General features: G+C 43.8%; 1 protein-coding gene across 4 annotated transcripts in view; it reads right to left on the reverse strand.

Annotated features, from left to right (window-relative positions):
- Positions 1-1,182: 1,182 nt before the first annotated feature.
- Positions 1,183-16,685, reverse strand: part of LOC133343362 (fibroblast growth factor receptor-like 1) — a 39,293-nt gene continuing 23,790 nt past the window's right edge. For all 4 annotated transcript variants that reach the window (XM_061552916.1, XM_061552915.1, XM_061552917.1 and 1 more), the window contains 4 exons: positions 7,867-7,956; positions 6,911-7,276; positions 5,615-5,968; positions 1,183-4,564 (listed from right to left, as the gene is read on the reverse strand). In XM_061552916.1, coding sequence (XP_061408900.1) covers positions 4,005-4,564; positions 5,615-5,968; positions 6,911-7,276; positions 7,867-7,956 — 1,370 coding nt within the window. In that variant the 3' untranslated portion in view covers positions 1,183-4,004. The remainder of the gene's footprint in view (positions 4,565-5,614; positions 5,969-6,910; positions 7,277-7,866; positions 7,957-16,685) is intronic.

The raw sequence follows: 16,685 nt of genomic DNA on the forward strand, positions 1-16,685 counted from the left end.
TTTAGAATCTATGCATACCTGTCATTTTTAGGGTAGATGAAAATATTAGTGTTTTATGTATGTATGTTGAACTTATTTCGTACCATACGTAGCGAACCATGCTAATCGGAGGTGCGGGATTGTACTATAGACAAAAATTGCAATTGTGATAGTCGAGAAATATGTTTTGAAATTAATATTGGTCTGAGACAAAGATCCCCCGTATAGCCTATAACAGACTGTAGGGGCAAGTACTGTTAGCAATTCTAGATTTGAAGCTTTCGTGACTGCAATGATTCATATTCTTAGGTTTTTTCGGTAAAGTCACGTAGGTAAAACATTAAAAAGTAAAATAAAATATACATTAAAAAGTAAAATAAAATATTATTTTATTTTACTTTTTAATGTTTTTACCTACGTGACTTTACCGAAAAAACCTAAGAATACTGTTAGCAAGCACCTATGAAGGCCGGCACGGCACACGAGGGGGTGGGTGGCCAGCACCACGCCCGACCACCTTTGTCTCCCCAGTGCTAGCGATGTTTACTCCACACCACAGCTTGGGGAGGTCTTAATCCAGCAGTGAATCATAACATGGCTGATGATGATGCCGATGAATGCAATTAGGCCATGGAAAGTTGAGTTACCGCTATTTAAATTTTAAAGTGTGAAGGGAGGGATGAGATGTGAGGTTGGACGCTCTTGCATCATGTCAACACACTCCCATGCGGTCTCACTGTAAAGTCAAGGACTCGCGCGCTCACAACGAATAGGATTTTGCTGCTGGGAATGCGATGCTCAATTATGGCAGACACGTGGTGAAGACAATAAGCCTCCCATATCTGTCCTTCCACATAAATAATTAAGTAGATCTTATACATCCCATCAGCCACAGAGTGTTCTGAGAGTGCATCATTTCAGTAATATCGGTTGAAAACAAGCAGCTTTGAAAGTTTCAATATTGAGCGTCTCATCAGCAGTCAGACACTTGTGAACTGCCAGATGTGTTGATCAGAATCAGAATATTTATACTGGAGGAATCCGATGAGCTATAAAGCTCTTTTTCACAGATGTCCAGTTTCTAGATAAGGATCTTCTCTGTAATGTTTGCTTTGTAGAGAATAAACAGAGAATTTACTCTTTTATTAAACAAGAGAATGTGCATTCAAAGAGAGGACATACCATTTATGTAGTTGACAAAAATGAATTGCGATACTTTATTTATCCATTCAGCACAGATCATTTTGAAAACATTGCAAAGACGTAACATCAAACAAAATATATACCTTTCTTTTCATACACGTTATATGATAGGTTTCATTTATAAAATGATATAATAAACATTTATAAACAATTCAGTCCAAGAGATGGGATTCAGTCGAATGGAACACGCACGGGAGAATCTTGACACAGGCGATGTTTGATCAATTTTTGTGAAATACTTTTTTTTTATACTGTACTGAAATGAGCAACCAGCCTTCATACCTTGGAGACATTGTGTATAAGTGTTTTCTTTTAAGGAACATGATATATTCTTAGGGGAGAAAAAGTGGAAACAAAAAACACTGAAGAAAATATCCTTGAACATTTTAATGTATAAAGCAAATGCTTACTGACGAAATACTGTAACAGACATTAAATAAGGAACCATTCAGGATAAAGGTTACAAAAGCACACTTTGGATAGTGCCATTTAGTTTTTTATTTCACATTTCATTTATACACTTACTAGGTAAATAGTTTGGATGTGTGTCTCGATGAAGTCTCGAACGTAGATTTCCATGCGAAGCGTTTATTTTATTTATGATTTTAATAAACTGTCCAGAAATCTTCAAGTGGAAAAAGCATGGACAATGTTCAGGAAGCTTAGATTATTTTTCCACTACGTTATATTATGTACAGTATCGAAAAAAATAATCTCCATTCTCATCCAAGTGTGTCTTTGAAAGAAGGGATATCTAAACCTTGCCGGAAAAAAACCCACCAGTTGCTTATTAAATCAAATGTGATTTGGTCAAATCACAAGTGTATCTGTTCGTTGCACATGTCAATTTAGAACAATCGCGTAAGTCATGAGCGATCCATGCCCAACACTTAGTTTCCCAATCCTTTATGCTTTATTGGAATAGAACAATCTAAGAACTCCAACAAGGGAATGGATATGGATCACAAGCTTGATGCTCACAAGCTGCACTGTGGTCAAACAAAATACATTATAGCGATATAATTTTGAAATAAACAAAAACATATCTCGCAATTCATTCATTTGAATTGCTACGGATTATTTAAAATATACAGAATAAACTGGATTTTTTTTCATTAATATGATTAAGCTTAATTTTACTGTACACATACATCACAGAAATATATATAATTTGCGTTCTCAAATATCCCTGATATTTTAAGATGTGTTTTGTTTATTGGAAATGAATGGCTAAATTGTACAACTCAGCTTAAAAATACAACAATAATTATAATGAAAGGCACAATTATTTCGGTCTTAACTACGCAAAATCTGACACCATTGTAAAAAGATCTCACATGACGCACCTGCACACTTTTACAGGTAAACTTTACACAATAAATATATACACAAACGCTGTCATAATGATTAAATACAAATATAGAGGTGTGTGTATATCAATACAAAAACGTTTCACTTTTAGTTTAATAAGCAGATGTTTTGATATGATTGATTGCGCGCGGGTACAGATTGTCTTTGGGTGCCCGTGAGTGTCATAAATGATGACACCAGTCTGGCAACATTCTAAACGTGGAGGCCCTGTGGATGCCCGATTTCCATACCACGGACAGAGAAGACCATTAGAACTCGTTTCTATACAATTTGATTTCCATATATTTCTCTCTTCATGTCAACACGTGACAAGTGTTAAAAAAATACTGTGGACGATGTGACTTGTTATAAAACAAATAAAAATGGTATTACCACTTTAAAAAGGCAACATTTGATAACCCTAAACCTATTTTTTTTGTAAATGTATGTTTCATTTGATAACGTTAATACTAACTAGAATCTGTATTTTTAATCAGGCAGTAATATATGTATGCACATATGGATTGTAATGATGGTAACCATGTTAGTAACAGGTCATACATATGCTCTAATGGTACAAACTATTTGAAATGGCCATCTATATATGATTTAAAGCTTTCGTGACTGCAGGGATTCATCTTCTTGGTTCTTTCGGTAAAGTCACGTAGAACGGAAATAATAAAATAATAAAAATAAAACATAATAAAATAAAGAACCAAGAAGATCTATATATGACTTAAGATATGTTTTAAATGACTACCCTTTTCCTGTGATTTGTATCAAATAAAAATTCCAATAACATATAAAAAAAACATTGCAAACAATCCTTAATTTAGTTTGATGTATAACTCTGTTTACAAATATATTTTCCTGCATTACAAAAGTCATTTGATTACGTTTCCTCAAAACAAAAGTTTTCAATGGAGAGTAAAAATTCACGTAATTTTCCAAGGGTACTAATGGCGAACGAAGATTAACAGTAGACCGATACTCAAGTCTTTGTGAGGCATATGTCGCTTGCACGTTAAATAAGATTTCGGCAAATGTTTAGCCATTCCTTTAATTAGCTTTGTTTATCTTCAATCTGACCGCAGCACTCGCTTACAAGTGTTACTCATTAGCTGCCCAAATCGTGGGTCGACCGTTACCCACAGGTGGGAGGGGCAGGGAAGTCTGCGAGACTTCGCCCCCGGGTGAGTCACAGGCTGTGTCTCTGGCCTGCTCAAGCAGAACGTCGTGCATTCCTTTGTTTCGCCCCAGTGGTGCTCTAAGGAAAAGACGTTTGCCAGGCCTTACCACCGTGGGTTGCTACGTAATGTTGACTCGGCAACATGAGATGCAGTGAAATTCCCCCCAGGCAAAGGTCTAGACTGATGGGACCTGCCTTCACATCTCTCTCCTTCCGCCCTTTATACAAAGCCAAACAATAAACAGCTCTGGTTCGGAGCTGGAGAAGGAGCGGGACCCCCTCGCTAACACTTGTAGTGCACGTACTGGTGCTCTTGCACTTTGCCCTCCGCGTGTGCGTGGTAGTGGCTGTGCACGTCCATGTGGTAGAACTTTGACGGCGGGAAAGTCCGCGGAGCGCCGAGCACCACGGGCTGCGTGGGTGTCTGCGCGATGCCAGCGGCCACGGGCAGCGCGCACTCCTCGGGGCCTCCCGCCAGCGAGCTGCCCTCCTTCTCGGAGAGCGTGGCCTGAGCCGAGGCTGCACGCTCCCCACCGCGCTTGCCGTTGATGTGACCATACTGCAGCTGTTGTTGTTGTTGCTGCTGCTGCTGATGGTGCTGCAGTTGCTGTAAGTGAGGCAGAGCCTGCTGGTGAAAACGCTGGGCGTCAGGTGACCCAGGCAATGGTGCCCCTTGTCCGGCAGGCGATGAAGGTCGACACAGCCGGCATCGATTGTGATGCCGGCAAAGCCAGAATGTCGCCATGGCCAAGAGTAGGCAGACCCCGGTGGGAATACCAACGATGGCCGGCCAGGGCAGGGCGCTCGCACTTGGTAAGGGCTCTCTCTTCATCTTGGTGGGATCTGATTGAGCAACAAAGCACGGAAAAGTCAACCACGTTTGAAATATTGTAGCCCACAGCTATGCTCTATGTATGTGTGGAATGGATATATATTTTAAAATGTTTTGACTCCTTCACAAATGTATACCATATGTCAAGAATTGATGGCCTATATATGAGTATTGCTTAGAGCAAAATCTATATAAATACTTTGGTCGCAAACGTTGTGCAATGTAACAATGACAATGGTCAGGCATATTATAATAACAATAATATTTTCAAATAAACGAACATTTGATTATTTTTTTAAATCCTTTATATTAAGTTCACTTGCTTGCTTGCTTGCATGCTTGCTTGCTTGCTTACGACCGTGCAAATCTTTCGGTCGTTTTTTAACCCACTTCCCGTGATCCAATCGAGCTGACATTTTGCACACAGACTCGTTGTGCGTGACAATGTATTTTCGTGAAAAAAAATTCCAAAATGTTACACTTTTTAGGAAAAAATAAATTATATTTAATTACCAATTGCTTAATGGTGGCAGCCATTCATCTGACCCATAGATGGCAGCCATCTCAAGCCAGAGGACGAGAGGACTCTAGCCGCCCGTTTCAAAGACCAATGTGGGCTGGGTTGTGGCCCATTGAACACGCATATAATGGATTTATAGTGAAAAACTTTGTTTTTACGGGTTAATTTTTCTCGAGTCAACGCACCACGGCTACGACCAGGCCTACACACAACCCCTCCATGACCTCTCCCGCCTCTCGTCCTGAGGTGTCACTGTGACTACACCACCACTTTTAATAACAACCCCACTCTTTATCTCAACCTCCAGTATAAATAAAGATTCCGATCTTACGTGCAATTTACAATCGCTGTAAAGCGACTTGGAATAAGGCTCTACATATAAAATCGATACAATATTAGGAAGGCGTTTAGCGTGCGCGGCTGCGTTTCACTCTGCCGCAAGCGTATATGGTAACGTATACGGTTACGTACACGGTTACGTACACGGTTACACGCACGCACTGCGACGTCGCCCCCCCCCGCGTCTGCAAAGCCAGCGTACCGGACTGCACGGTGAGGAAGGCGCTGCGGAAGCTGTAGCCCATGCTGTTGGCGCCCAGGCAGATGTACATGCCGGCGTCCTCCGCGCGCGCCCTCACGATCACCAGCTTGTTGAGGTAGGAGCCGTCCGGACGCGACCACACCTCCCCCGTGGGCAGCACGGCGAAGCGTTGGCCGCGGACGTCGATGGTGGAGTTGAGCCCGTGCACGCCGCCCGGCTCCACGCGCTTCAGCCACTGGATGACGGGCTTCACGTCGCTGCGCACCTTGCACTGGAGCGAGGTGGAGCCGCCAAAGTCCACAGTGGTGTTGACGGGGTGCGTGCCCGTCAGCACCGGCTTGGAGCGCATCCGCTCTGGGTAGGTTGAGAGGCACACGCGTCAGTTTGTCGCGCGCTTCGGTGTGCGTTCATTTCGAAATAGATTTCTTTAGGGTCAGGCGACAATGGGTCAAATTCGTGTGGCACGAGCCCACGGCACCACCCGGCATAGCTGGACAAATGTAAACTGCGGCGTATGCGAGCGTTTGACACGCCAATCAATGATCTTTGTTTCAGCTCGCCGGTAAATTAAAGTGCAACATTTTTCACAATCAAATATTTATCCAAAATGCTAAATCTGGATGTGAGAGAATTGTTCTTCAGCTTAACCCTACAAATTACCATTAACTGTATATGCATAATGAGGAATCAAATATGGGTCAATAAATAATAACAATGCCCTTTCTTCATCCACAAAAACCTCACTGAGTCTAAGACTCTTATTGTTTTGACAATCCCATTAATTCTTGGCATGTGGGAGGAAATTGTAGTCGCTGGAGATAATTATACAAAGGATATCACTCAAAGCTGTGCAGGTTAGATTCAATCCACTGCTGTACCGCTATTACCTGGCTGCCCACATCCCAGTACTTTGAAGTACTGGGCTCCAATTTGCTTATCCTCTGTAATCTGATGACATTGGGTACAAGCCTGATTTGGTCATAGGCAACGTATTGTGAAGTAACGCATTGCCAAGTCAACTCTCCAAAGAAAAGCAAGTGCTTTTAGCGAGCACCTATGAAGGCTGGCACAACACACGAGGGTGTGGGTGGCCCAGTCACACACCACACCAGACACTAATTTGAGGCCGAGTCGACCTAGGGGAGGCCCACGACTGGTTCCGATAATCGTAATTGGTGTTGGCCGTGAGCTGGAATCGAACTCTGGGGTCCACGGATTTACAGCGCGCTAACTGCTGCACCACCGCTCCCCACTAACACACACACACGCACACGGGAGTATTATCAGAATATTCACCGATAACATCGATCTTGTAGGTGGCGCTGATTTCCCCGAACCGGTTGGACACGCGGCACGTGTAGCGCCCCGCGTCCTCTGGCCGCAGGCTCCGCAGGATCAGCGTCCACCTCTTTTTGCCTTGCGCCTTCCGGAGGTCGGGAGGCATCCCGTCGCCGTCGCCACGAGCGGCCGCCCTCACGTCCAGCGCCAGGGAAGCCGCGGTGGGCGACGGCCCGGCGTCGCCCAGCACGTGCTCGTCCTTGAACCAAACGACGTCCGGCCGGGGGCTGCCGCCCGCGCTGCACTTGAGGCGGACGGAGCTGCCGACGGGCCTCGCGATCACGCGCCGACGCATCTTGGCCGGCTGCGTGAACCTCGGCTTCACTGAGGAGGCGCGCACAGCACGCACAGCGCACGCGCGCACACACACACACGGACACGCGTGTAAGTACGCGCACGCATGGAATGGGCTGCTATTCGCGAACGTCCGTTCAAGGTGATGTTCTCATTTTATTGAGCAGGTCATCCTAGGTAAATTCTCGTATCCCCCATTGCTGAGAAATGCAATGTCTTTTCTTGGAATATGGATTGGCCTCTGTCAACACTAATGAGGGTTGCCCTGTCCCCATATTCTAATCATAATCGACAGGACAATAGGTAAATCCCGTGGTGCTCACAGCCTTGCAAGCAAACATGGTGTATGTCATACTGTTATCAGAATAATATTGAATGAGCCAGTCACATTACATTACGTTCAGTTGTACATATTGTTCTTCCAAATATAAGTATACATGTATTTGCCAAAATAAGATCCTGTATTCAGAGTATCACAAACGTGGCAATCTTGCCTAGCGGAAGTGTTGTGTTTGAAACAAAACTGACACTGGAGTATATATGTTGAACTTCTTTTATGCCATACGTAGCCAACCGTGATAATCAGAGGTGCGGGAGTTGAGATCCGAGGATGGACTTACTGCCGGCTTTGCCCAAGTGGCCATCTTCCCCGGTCCTGGCATTGATCACCGATGTTCGCAACGCACCGCTGCTCCCTGTGCTGCCCTCCTCTGCACAGCACGCAAACACACACACATGGCAAAACTGTTCAGCTGCAGAAAAACGCAATGTGCCACCCCCCTCCCCCCCGCTGAATGGCCCATTTATGAATAAACAAGAAGGGGGCATGCAGGATGCATTACTTTGTTCTTGGATGGCTGCTAAAACATGTTTCAATTAGTGTTAAAGAAGTGCTTGCAGTTCTGCAAAACGAACCATTGCTTTCCCGAAGCAAAATTTCTCACAACGACTTCATATTTAAGTCCTGCCAGGCTCGCGTATCCAGACGAAGGCGCACGTCCTTTGAGCAAAAGCGGTCGGCTGCCACAAAGAGGTCCCATTGACCACTCCAGTAAGCCGGGGATTACAGCCTTCGCTCGTTACGGACGCCGACTTACGGCGATTAGCATAACGTGGCCAAAGCCGCCTTTGATCTGCGTTCCCCAAAGGCTGAGCGGGCCCCCCCATTCATCTGCTCATAAGTGGGGGGGGGGGGGGGGGGGGGTAGGGGGGCATCGGGGTTGGTCATACACCAGAGCGAGCGATTGTTTTGGAATGAGGTGAAATCAAAATGTGTAGAGTCTCGCACACGCTGCACATGCATCGCATGTACAGGATGTAAAACAAAGGTCCCCTTTTAGCTTGGCTGATTGCCTGTCAGGGGCAAGTATTGTGAGACCCTACTACGGTCAATGCCGCACATAACCGAGTGGTATGTCAAAAGCACCATGCACATTTTGTGCTGACATTGCCCACACCACATGAGATATAGTTAATTTCGGTCTGAGCTGATCTAGGGGAGGTCCAGGATAAGTTCACACTTTTTCCACTTACCCAATGCAACTAGTGTAGTGTCAATCCAGTAATCGAACTTGGAACGCTGGGAATCGTAGCACAGCTAAACACAAACAGTATACTACACTACTGGTCCTTCACACACACATACGCATATGCAATATACGTGTCAAATATACCACTGCAAGTAATATATTTCTGAACATTTCTTTTAAAAAATGTACAGCCTTTTTTGAGGCAAGGCACCAAGCTGCCCTGGCTCTCCCAGAGCTGCAGGCGACGAGCTGTCGACCTCTCGATAAACCATTCTGAAGTCAGCTGTGCTCCTTTGTGGCAGCACTTGACCCGAGAATTGCAGCAACCAGCAACGCTTGCAGGAGGCCCACACTCCCCCCCCCCCCATCATACAGTAACATTCATAAAGTCAGTGTTTTTGTTTACAGTACATTAGAAAACTCAGAGCTTCAGTGCTTAATGTCACGTGTTAAAACTGTACGTCCTAAAATTTGATTTCATAGACAGGTCACAACACGACTGTCTGTCTAGAATTACAAAGAGCTAGTTACGGTTGCGATAAGTCTGCTGTGCGTGTTTTACCCCCCAAAAAATGCCTAAAAAGTGCCTTAAGCCAGTAAATTGGACAGTTTGACTGTCCATGCAGGTCACCCTTCAGCCTTTTAACCAGTTCATGCTGTGGGTCTCGAAGAGCAGATGGAGAACGTGAAAGCGCCGGAACACAATCAAATGCCCAAGCTCCTCTCGTCTCAGTGCGAGCAGGGAATGTGGAGGGCCCAAATGGAAAGACTGCAAGGGCTACAATCAAGCGGGAGCCCACATGAAACCACATACGGCCCCTGTGTTTCTATAGGCATTCAGCGGGACTCATTTGGGGTTTCATCAACTTGACGAGACTTGTTGTTCCCAAAACAAAGTCTTTTGTGGGCCTGTCTTGTCCAACAGCCCCCGGGGGCGGGCGTGTGAAAGGGGTGTGTGGGCGATGGATTGATTGGTGCGTGCTGCGTGACAAAACCGCACAAGCCACACCACTGACTGACGGCTTTCGCGAAGGAGAGGCTTGCGCGCATTCAATCGCAAGTAGACGACAATCGCGCCACGCCGCCAAGGTGGCGATGAGCTCCAGCACTCGCTCCGGAAGATCGCTCGTGCCGTTTCCCGCCGGTGCGAATTGCAAGAAAAAAAAACGCTTTATGTCCAGAGGTGGCACACCATCGCCGAAGTCCTGCTGAAAGTGGAGCCTCCACTCCTCGGTATTGATAATAACTAAATGTGCACATTTACGCACAAAAACAACGCCGGTGGAAAAAAAACAAAATTGCCGTCACGCGACAACAAACATCCAAACCGGTGACTGATCTCAAAAAAAATATTACGTTCGTTGTAATTTATCGGATAAGCAGTGGCGCTGCGTACTGCCTGGAGGCAGATTGAGTCGTGGTTGTAAAACACACGTCTGAATGTGCAGGCTCAGTCAGTCAGGCGTGCGCCTGTGAGGCCCAGGGGCAGCACACTTTTACCTGGGTTCAAGGGTCGTCCAGCAAGTGACGCCCAGTGTATGGTAGTGCTTGCAACCGCCGACAGTAAATCGAGCAAGGGCACAGCATCCAAAAGTATGTCATCTCGAGAAAGCCTGATATCCTGGCTTGTCAGTGGCTGACGGGCAGTTTCTAGACTGCATGGTTTAAAAGCACGCGAGCCTGAACTTAATGGTATTCTGGGTGGTCACTCCCACTCCTCATCGGGACCATATCTCATCTGTGGTCATGGCTCTGCATTGGCTTCCAATTCAAACACGCATTGAGTTTAAACATCTCCTTAATTGGGATTGCTTGCTTTGAATCGGCTTGCTCCATCATAAATTGGAAACGGATTTTTTTAGAAATGTTTTTTGTGTGCAGTTTGTTGTCCTTCCCCTGCACCTCTGATTAGCACGGTTGGCTACGTACGGTGCGAAAGAAGTTCAAGATACATACGTATATATATATATATCCACGAGTTAATTCGGCCACACACTCCACTGAGATCCACCAATCGTGGCCTTACTCGGTGTAACTGGGCTCCAGGCTTCGAGCCTGGGCTGACCACCGAGCTTTTGTCTGCACGGCACCCAGGCTCTGGAGTTCCCAGGCCTTGGAGATCAGAAACTCGCAGTCGATGGAGACTGAAGACACCACCATCTGTTTAAAATGCCCGTAGTCTTTCTCTCCCAGGTCACTTATTGGGATTCAAAACAAGTGGTATACAAAATAAATGATTTGATGAGTTCACAAAAATATAAACATTTTACAATGGTATAATTACAGATTCTTAGAAGAACTTAAACAAGCACTGAATCACAGTTCCTATGATTACTGTTGTTACATTGTTTTTATAGCTTTATTTTGGTGATTTTGAAAACATATGGTTAAGCCATGTTTCTTGCGGAGTTAGCCTGATAACTTTAATCTAAATTGTCTTATGGTTGTTATTTTTGACTTGCATCACACTGGGATTTTTGCACACAGCGTTGTAATACGGTCGGTTTTTTCTGGAAGATTTGCTGGTTTATCCAGGATGTTTCTATTGCACATTCGTCGCTTTAAGATGTTCTCTGTTCATATTTTGTTTGTTGCGGTTGCACCCGACTCAAGAGCCGCATGGCTCACAGGGCTTTACCTAATAAATGAAACTTGAAACTTGTATGTTGTTAACTTACCGAGTTCTTCACGAAATGTATTACAGTTTTAATCTGGCGTACATTGATGGAAACCAAATGTCGCTTATCCTTGAGATTCATGAAACAACATTAAGCAACACTGCAAGCGTGCTGGCAGGAAACATAACAAAATCTGTGGCTAGGGGGATAACCTAAAATAAGATAAAAATGGAATAGCAAAAAAGGATAAGTGAATAAGGAGGAGATGTTAACAAGTGCCGGTCCCTTGATAACAGTGGGAACAGCACAGAGTGAGTCTTTGGGACAAATCTCCGGAGTGAAATGTGATCCAGAGGAGATTGGCAATGGAGATCCTCTCCGTAAATATGGGGCGCCGTTTGGAATGACAGCTGGGATTACATTTCCAAAACCCCGGCGGGTTTCGTGTTTAAGGGGCTCCGGGAGTTTCAGTTGGGCTGTAAGCTATCCGCTGTGTACGCTGCTGTATGGGACAGCGCCGATGATTTGTTATGACTATGCGGCCACAGCACGTGCCCGTCTCTGGAAGCACCTGCCAAGAATTGAAAATCATCATTTTAAACAATGTAAATGTAAATATTGAGTTAAGAGACTATTTGAAATAAATATCGTTTTCACTTTGATGTAAAATCATAATGCCATTGTACAGGAAAAATAATGCTGAATTATGCTTCAAATGTTGTATACGCTCGTATACATTGCTTTAGTTAAAACAATTTGTTTTAAAAACAAGACCACTCTGGAGATAAAACGTCAAAGATCAGGGGTACCTTTCCTGACGAGAACATGCGATACGTGCGTTTAAAATAATAATCAAATGAAATCGCTCAGGTTTTCATGTATTTGTGTTTCTTACAAAAATTCACGTGCAAACGTCCGCCTCTGATGCCGTCACCCAACTTTGAACAAGCAAACACTCGTCAGAGCAATTCCCTGCATGTAAGCATTATTGAGCAGAAGCAATGGTCTAATGGGCAAACCCTGAGCAAATTAACCGGCCCATAGCAGCCGTATTTAGTGGCCAAAAGCTGCAAAGGCAAACACTCCAGGAGGCCTATTTCACCACATAGGGCTCTTTTTTTTATTTTGCCCTCACATTCTGCACACCCCTGCAGTCCTGTAACAGCCTCCCCTCTAAAATAGCTTTGGGCCAAGAGCTGCCCCTCTTCACAGTAACAAGTGGGGGCACTCCTTCGTGCTCTGCACTGCAGCTGGAGATGGTATTTTTGAAAGGCTGCCTTCCGCCGTAGTGGTGATGTCACCTCCTACAATGGCTAATGAAGTGTGCAGTGCCAAGGAATATGACTAACGAGACATAGGCCCTACCACCTAAAGCGTACCATACAAATGCAATCCTAGATTTAGTCTACGTTACAACAATGCAATACATCACCGTTTGTGTTTATGGCAATTACACCTAAGTAGAACAGCATGGTTTTTTTAACATTTCAAGCGAATGTTCAAATCAAATTCAAGCAAGTGCAGATGTATTTACTTACCGATTTTTTTATATATAAATAACGCTTTGAACCACAAACTATACACGTTTACAAGGGCTATGCGATCCACAAACAATTGGCATGGAATCTGAGATGTCACGCACAACTGGGAACAAACCAATGGGAGGCCCAAGGAGTGAATGCACAAACATAATTCTATGTAATTGGGATTTTTTTTTGCATCGTACTTTGAAGTGTAATGCTGTGATGAAATACTATTCTCTGTTTTACATTTATAAACCCGTCTACTTTTCCACGTGATCGACAAGCATCGCCGCGAAGTACGGTCAAACAATTAACATTGTCTGGCACTGTGCGGGGAAGTCGTCATCCAGCAGTGGATTTTAAAAGAGCTGTACATTATAAAAGTGGTATTATTATTATACATGCAGCAACACAAGCCACTGAACCAAAAGCAAATAAACAAAAACTCATGCTCGCCAACATTACCTTGAAATAAATCAGATATATACCGTGTATAATCGGAGATGTTTCGGGCAACAGCCCTTGTTCAATGTACACGAGCAAACTACATGTTTGTCATTGGAGGCTGTTGATAGAAAAAGCAGCATTCTGACTCATATTTCAGATATAATGTGCATCGCGTATTCAATTGTACGTCAGGTCTTTGGCGGCATGTGTTTTACCTCGAATGTTCCGTGGCTACGTACAAATAGTTTTAGTGGAGGTGTGGGGGCCGTGGGGGCCGTGGGGTGGAAAGGCGGTCAAGGACCGGTTCAAATATCACTCAACTGATGCTACCCGCAGCCAGGAATCGAACTCAGGTCACCGAGTTCATAGTGATGCGTGTTAACCACCGCGCATTCACTCCCCCAAGAATAATATAGTATATTTAAAATAATACCTTGACCAACCAGTGGATTGACAAGGGTTTGGTGAATTGTTCATTAAAACAAATAATATATATGGCATAAAACACGTGACTAGCAGGGGATACAATAAAGTCCTGCCTACATCTTGGACTCTGCCCTGCCCGTTCAGAACATTCACAAATCCTGGCCATCCAGGGTTTACGGAAGCTTTGACGTGCTCTTGAATGGAGGAATTCAAAACAAACTGCATTTGTTCATTGTGCTTTAGAAGTGCAACGGGGAAAAACGGGACCAGCAACTGGTCTCTCCTGAAGCAGAACAAGGAATTTCCTGTCAATGCAGCATTATTGTGTATATATATACACTGTATTCAGCAAGCAACGATAAACCTGGCGTGTTCCATAAATTGTAAGGCACGTCATATTCCTATGGGCATGAAAAAGTCGATTATTCTATATTGCAGAATGTTTCATGGCAGCCTTGGAGATAAACAATATATTCTACACAATTTACCAAAGGTCAAAACTAAAAATAAAAACCCCGGACCTTATTGGCAGAAATGTAAAAGTTTGCCGGGAACAACAATGAGCTTCTTGGAGAGTTGTTTAACCTATTGACATTTGCATACTTGCGTTGGGCTCTCGCAAGCCGTTGTGAAATTCCTCGCTGAAATGCATATAACGAGTTCACTTGACATGAAACAAATCCCTGGCAGAAAATTTGCAGCCAAATTCGTCTCCTTGTAAGTGCTTTTTTATGGATCAAGTCTTAATTATATTTCTTCTGGTGGTGCTTTAGCATGTGGATTTGGTTAAACATCATTGGCAGTATTTTCAATAAGCATGAAATAAGATCATTAATGTAAGGCATTTTTACAAGGCAGGCCGACACAATGCGCCCCAAACAAAATTAGATGGCTTGGTGGCACGTCGCACTGCAGTGAACAGAAACGTCTTAGAAAAACCTATTTTTAAAATGGCATTAAGCTATTTGATGCACGATAAACCACCTGTGTTGCCAGTATTGTGTATTAAGTAGATGCTAAATACTGACGCACATAAAAAAAAATCTACATTTGTTTTTTGCTTCACGCTGCATTTCAGCGTATACACGAAAGGTATTGCACGTTTGTCCCAGACATGTTTGTGGAAGCCCAGTACAGTTTCAGTTTCTCAAATAATGTAACATATATTCATTGAGTACACTCGTTCTTTATTATTCGTATTATTATTTTTATACTTGTAAAAGCCTCACCGAGTCTCAACTCTTTTAAGTTTTCACAGTAGATGGGCGATATTGCAGCTGTGTCTAATTCCATTGGAGGCATTTGCAGGTACATTTTCAGCATTGGGATGTTTGTCCGATAGCAGCTCAATTGCACCGATTATTATATAAAATATTTTATGCAAATTGTAAAACTAATTATTTCCACTGACAGTCGCGCATAAAACGGCCACATCGTTACGCACGATTTGCTACAACACGGGACAATGCTCACTTATGAGCACACAAAAAAATACTCGAGTTGCCCACTCCCATCCTTGAGCTCCGCTCCACGCCACCCCCCACCCGTGTTTACATTGCGCAGCCTGCACCACGACTTGGAATCTCACAAGATGTTTCTCCTGTGCAGGGGGAGATGGGGGGGCTTCCTCCTCTGCTCTGCTGCCCCCACGCCCCGCTTTCGAAAATCACATTTTCAGTCAATACGCACCAAGCCAGGTGAGCCACAGGGCCGAATTGAGACAAGTTTTCCAATGATCTCGAAATACAATACTTCTATGTTTTTAAGGTTTAACAAATATGGTGTAGCTCTTCTTGATTCTTTCGGTAAAGTCACGTAGAAGAGAAGTAATAACATAATAAAAATAATACATAATAAAATAATTCTCACGACGTTTCGGCCACAACGCAAGCAGCCGTCCTCAGGTGAAGAACAGGTCTGTCGGGGAGACATTTAGACGCTGTCTCCCCGACGGGCCTGGTCTTCACCTGAGGACGGCTGCTTGCGTTGTGGCCGAAACGTCATGAGAATTATTTTATTGTTTTATTTTTATTATTTTATTACTTCCCTTCTACGTGACTTTACCGAAAGAACCAAGAAGATGAATCCCTGCAGTCACGAAAGCTTTAAATCGAAATTTATGGTGTAGCTGTAAAGAAATGTGAGGCCCCCACTTAATTACCACGCACGTGTTCGAGTATAGATGGGAAATGGAACACTCATTATTATTTTTACAAAGTCACTTTCACTTGAGCCTTTCTGGAAACAAAACACATTTCCCTTTCCGATTTTCTGCTCCTAATAAATTAACATTGCTGCAAAGAAAGTATGCGATTTGTGAATGTTTGTTTAAATATTTAAACAGATCTCAAATGGGTAGGAAGATAAATAAAGTAAACCGTGACACAGTACGTACCTGCTTTCAATTAACTTATACTGTGTACATATTTATATTGATAGCATAGCTTTCTAAGTCCTGCCATGATAACCTGTGTGACCATTTTTACATGGTTCTTCTTCCTAATATTATATAAGGTAGTCATGTAACAATTTATACTGGCAAAGCAATTCTACAGCAATAATCTGGTGTAGAGTGTAGCGGTGACACAGTGGTTAGCGCACTGCATTAATAATCCACCGATATCATTTAATGCCCTGTCACAGCAAAACACCCACGGTGCCTTAACTTCACCAACTCGTACGAACCAGCATGGCGAAGTATAATGAACCAACCCCGATAGCCTATAGTGTGAGGAAGTCTTCATCCAGCGGTGGATTGACAAAGATCAGGGAGATAAGGGGGTATAGTGATATTGGCCTAAAGTGAAGTGTAATGACTTTGTCATTGCGTGTCAGTTACAAACGCCACCAAAAACGCAATTTCATAACCACAGATGAGAGCATCATCTCAAACGAG

Source organism: Lethenteron reissneri, chromosome 17 (assembly GCF_015708825.2).
Source record: "Lethenteron reissneri isolate LAM-NWPU_2019-01 chromosome 17, ASM1570882v1, whole genome shotgun sequence".
Classification (NCBI taxonomy): domain Eukaryota; kingdom Metazoa; phylum Chordata; class Hyperoartia; order Petromyzontiformes; family Petromyzontidae; genus Lethenteron; species Lethenteron reissneri.